This window comes from Oryza sativa, chromosome 4 (assembly GCF_034140825.1).
Source record: "Oryza sativa Japonica Group chromosome 4, ASM3414082v1".
Taxonomy (NCBI): domain Eukaryota; kingdom Viridiplantae; phylum Streptophyta; class Magnoliopsida; order Poales; family Poaceae; genus Oryza; species Oryza sativa.
In genome coordinates this window covers 3738208-3743325 of record NC_089038.1, presented here as the reverse complement: position 1 = coordinate 3743325, position 5118 = coordinate 3738208, and the positions used below count along the sequence as shown (strand labels likewise).

At 41.9% G+C, this 5118-nt stretch overlaps 1 protein-coding gene and 1 pseudogene across 1 annotated transcript; both read right to left on the bottom strand.

Annotated features, from left to right (window-relative positions):
- Positions 1–987: 987 nt before the first annotated feature.
- LOC136351231 (uncharacterized) lies at positions 988–2157 on the bottom strand. The gene has a single exon (XM_066309251.1). It carries the CDS (start codon positions 2155–2157, stop codon positions 1192–1194), a length of 966 nt encoding a protein of 321 aa, XP_066165348.1. The 3' UTR covers positions 988–1191.
- Positions 988–3515, bottom strand: LOC107278762 (uncharacterized; annotated as a pseudogene).
- Between the last annotated feature and the right edge of the window lie 1603 nt (positions 3516–5118).

The following is a 5118-nucleotide window of genomic DNA, read 5'->3' as shown; positions in this document are numbered from 1 at the left end:
GATTAGAAATTAACACCTGCATCGCATTATTAACTAGTTTTGGGGATAAGGTTCAGTTATGAGGACAGTAGGAAAAGTTACATGATTTATTTTTTTATGGTACTGAAGATAAATTATATAACATAGGAAAAAGTATTATTAGAGCTCAGAAGACCAGTGTCTATCACCCTGCCTGCTCGTCCTGCGGCGCAGTGCCCGGAGACCTGGCAGGCTGGCCTCGCAGCCTTCAGCCTTCAGTCATCCACTTGGTCGGCGACGGCGACTCCGTGACTCGTAGTGCACCCGCCGCACTGGGAGAGATGGGAGGGGATGGGGATTTGGCTATACTGTTCGGTTAGGGACAAAAAGGGTTTGGAAATGATCGGAAAATAGCCTCAACCATTTTTATAATCATATTTTTCTTGGATGCGAAATTGAAAATATCAGAAAACCGGAAACGAAACAATATAAACAGAAGCATTTCGGTATAAATCGGAAACCACTGACAAGGACAAAAACATTAAACTATAAAAATATATATTTAACTTTGCATAAGTATGTAATACGTAAAAATAAATTAGAAGTTTATACTATATAAATTATAAATTAACTCCATTTTAGCCATACAATCAAGTTGGGAATTCGATTGAAGAGTCAACCAATCTCCAAGCAATGGGTCAGATAGAGACATACCATATAAATATCGACATATTTAGAAATACGGTAATTACCATATTATAAAAAAGATAATTTCCACAAAAATATAGTAAATACGGAAATGATCGGTATAACAGTAAAACTATTTCCATTTCCATTTCCATATGTCTTTTTTTTCCATTTTCATTATATTTCAGTTGATTACCATTTCCATATGGCTTGATCAGTAGAAAGTCAAAAAAAAAAAACGAAAGCCTACCGGTTGGGAATTTTAGGGGGTAATTCGGTCGACCGCGATAGTTTAGGGGGTAATTCGTACTTTTTCCTTTATGTTTATAATATTAATAACCATAGCCTGTGCAACGTTGATGACTAGTATAAAAAAATTCGGGGGAAAGCATACAGTGTCGATCAGGTTACAGCGACGTTCATCGATAACGACCTTCTTCGTTACAGATTACATCTAAAGAAACGAGAATCGAACAAACTTCTTATTATCTTTACAACTGAAGATAACCCATATAACAAAGGAAAAAGAGTTGTTGTCGACCGTCTCTATTTATTGCTCCTAAGTTGGTAAATGTGTTCTGTCAAAAGCCACAGGACGGTTGTTAACTCACCTCCATCATTAAGCTTCTTAGCGTGAGATTCCCTGCTGCATCGGTTGGCCGCATAGACTAGAAAATCTATCCACATTTCTAGGAGCAGTTGGGAGTCTTCCTTCAGTTTGTCGGCCAAAGAAACAGCATATATGACACGAGAAGCCTCAGGTTTCAAGATTACCCCCTCTTCTTCATTCACATAATTTCTCCACACTTCCAGTAGTTTGCTAGCAAGCTTCTCTCCTTGCGGGCGCCAAGAATCAGAGTTGGGTTCATCGCGCTGCAGGCTGAATAGTTCCTTGAACATAGTTCGGATAATCCAACAAGGATGATCATAAGTAGGGTCGTCAATAACTTTAGGCCATATTTCCTCATACAAAAATTTCCAGCTTCGTTGGTAGAGCCTATTTTGAGCAAGGCCAGGAAGCATATCTGGGCGGGCGACTAGGAGAAACATCATATAATTGGACAGCGCCTTGATCGCCTGCATTGTGGGCTCTGCATCATTCTGGTCGTTAACTCTATTGAATCTGGAGAGAAAAAGTTCAGTGGCAATGTGCCAGATAATGATACCCTCCTGAAACTCAGCGCCCATGTATGTGTCGCTCGGCTCCCATCTGAATCTTTCCATTGTTCGTTGACCCCAGTTTTTCCTGATAACACCCATGGTATTCACATCACCCTTCTCGGTTATCCGATTAATATGTTTGAACGCCATCTCTTTAACCTTCTCTGGAATTTCAACATCCCCCGAGTAATGATATCTTTCCCACAGGTCATCCTGTCCGAACAACTTGACCAACCAGCCAAGAATGGGAGTGTAGGACGTGCCACGACGAGTGCACAAGTGAAACATGTTATACTGCCCCATGGATCCGAACCTCCGCCTTGAAGGTATGAAGTATCTATTGACTCCCATGACCTTGAAATGGTGGCAAAGAGAAACGATTTTGCGACGAAAGCAATGCCATCTTCCTTTACACAACACTGTGTGCTGCAACCAATTCAAACGTGTGGAACACAGAAAGGTAAATGTCTAACTCGACCCCAGGGCACGCACCACAGATATCACCTCTAGGAATACAGCACCAGTTAGCAAAACATACGTAATAGCAATATCTGCTATGTGTTGACCATCTTTGTCGCCGAACTGAAAGATGAGCAACGAACCGGCCGTGGCAAGAGGGGAGACCACTCGGATGGAATAGCCAATGCAGGTATGGATCACACGTAACTTGGTATACAATACATCATACAGGAGGGATAGCTCAATTCCCATCAGTGCATACTTCTCTTTGTCATCAAGGACATTAAATATATTAGCCTCACGGGTATCTCCAACCTTGTCATCCGTCGGAGAGTCATCCACAACCGCAAACTTGCAAATGTGAAATAGGGCATGAGCATGACGCACGAGGAATTCCTCTTCATCGGCCTCCCTCTTAAAGCTCCTCTGCCTAGGCTCATCCTCAAGATAAAAATAGCACTTGGTACGTGGCTCCTTCCTGAGTGAACTCCGGATGGTGTCGATGTTGCCACACCTAAGCACCCATGTCCTTTCCCCATACTTGATAACACCTACGGTGAACATCAAGACAGCGGCTAGCCGGAGCGAATTATGGCTGCCGCTGAATTGTTTATAGAGGACATATGCAGTGCCAGATACCTGCACAACGAGAGAAACCAAGTGTCGGAGCCAGAGCTTGGTGTCCTCAAGGGAATAGGCGGTGATGTTGTCTGGTCCACCGAGGTGTAGAATGGTGCCCAGAACGGCACCAGCTGATGCTCTGGTGGTGGGTCGCAGAGGGAGAGGTGGCCAATGGCGTATATCGCAGTGGAATCAGCCAGCTGGTACGCCAGCCACAGCACGCCCTTCAGCACGGCCGTCAGCAAACATGAGGCTCCCCGGTGCTGACGGATTCCAGCAAGGAGGAGCAGCAAGAGCTGCAGAGTAAAGCTCAAGACAACCAGGATCTGGGGCGCCCACTCATTCCAAACGTCCATCGGCCCTCGTGCCATATTGCGCGTGCTGAAAGATCATGTTCAGCATTTAGCTGCATCTTTGATTCAGATATATAAACATGTATATGCCTAGCATGTTAGAGAAAAAAAATATGAATATGCATATGCATGCCTCGTCATTCCATGCTGTTATGAATTAGGAGAAGGCAGCCATTCAACTTACAGAGTGCCTGCGTGAAGCTTGAGAACAGCGAACTAGTCACAGACTAGCAACACCGGTAGCATCCACACGATGTCTAGTGGGCGAGTGATTGATTCAATATTGTTGGTGCTATATATATGTAGAGTACGTATTGTGTTAGAAAACCAGCCCCGAAATCGATATCAGTAGCTAAACGTGCAAGAAACATCATAGGATATCCAAACATGATGACAACACTGAGACACGATATTTGGTAACGGAGTTCAGCTATAACCTAAATCTTTGGGACACTGTTTACGGGGTACTCCTCCCTGATCCAGCATATACAACGTATCAGAGTTACAACGACTCACGGCCCCTCTCGCTATGCTAAGTCGCCATGCGGTTACAACAGGCACGCCCCTCTATTTATGAGAGATCCTAAGAATAGAGTCCGACTATTACTCTAGTCCTAATATCTATTACAACTCCAAGTTCTAAACTGTAACCGACTTTGTACATATATTCGACACAAACTCTAACATATAGCTTGGCTAAGGAGACACTTGGTTAAGCAATGAGACAATTAAGGAGCTTTGGAATCGATATTATATTGTACAAGTTGGGCACATGCAATGGTCGATTGAACGTACATCACATTATTTGTTTAAATGATAAATAGTGATTGATACAATTTTCTTATTTTATGATGCTTTTGGTTGGTTTAGTCCGATTTTAATTTTTTGTTTCCTGATTATAAAGAAGATACAGATGTTTTCCTGGTTAGGGCTAAGAAATTGGACTTTGGAAACAATTCAACCGCCCAAGTAAAGGGATTTCTATTTCTCGTTTCTTTATGTGGTTCTACCGTTTTTCTTTATTTCCTTCTAGTCTTTTCCACATTAAGATGATCATTGTTTTTTATTATATGGAAGGCACACATGTACACGGCTCCGAATGCGCGTCATAACAAATGCTCGAAGAGATGAGGTAAAGTAATAAATTTTTGTTCTCACTAAATTCCTTTGAAAACACAGGATGTACACATAGTTGATATGGCACTAAGTTTTACACCATACTGGATTGAGTCATTTACTCACGATCATTCACCATACCACACGTGTTTCCACAGAGTCGGAAAATTATTTTACCTTCATGAAAGATATGCGGTTTAGGGCATCAATTTATATCAAAGTTACAGTTTTTTACATTGTGTATATTTAATTTATGCATTATAAACTTTAGGTCAATGATAGAAAAATCAAGCGATTTGTCCCATCACCCTAATTCTTTTCACTCTATCCACTCAACCGATCGAATACAGAGACCGTCAAGATTCATGAAAGGGACATGTATCCACCTTTGAATGCTCATTCTGTTACATCCTTAATTAATTGATTCTTTAGGTAGCTCAGAATAAAAAAAAAAGATGTTAACAAACAGCAACGCCGACAACAATTTGTCAACTTGGTCGGACCCGTCCTCTCTCCATGCATACATGCCCTCTCTCTTTTCTTCAAAAATTGGGGAAAAAAACCTATCTGTGCAAGTGACCGATAACCCGGTTGAAACTCGATCGCCTCCTCCAATATCACAGCACAGTAACACTAAGACTGCCTACTTAAAAGGATTGGCTAAAAAACTTGCAGTTTTCCTTTTCTGAAAACTTTTCAAAATTTGATCACTGGACGTGTTTCATGATTTGTTCTAGCAGGCGCCTCCTTCGGCAACACCGCG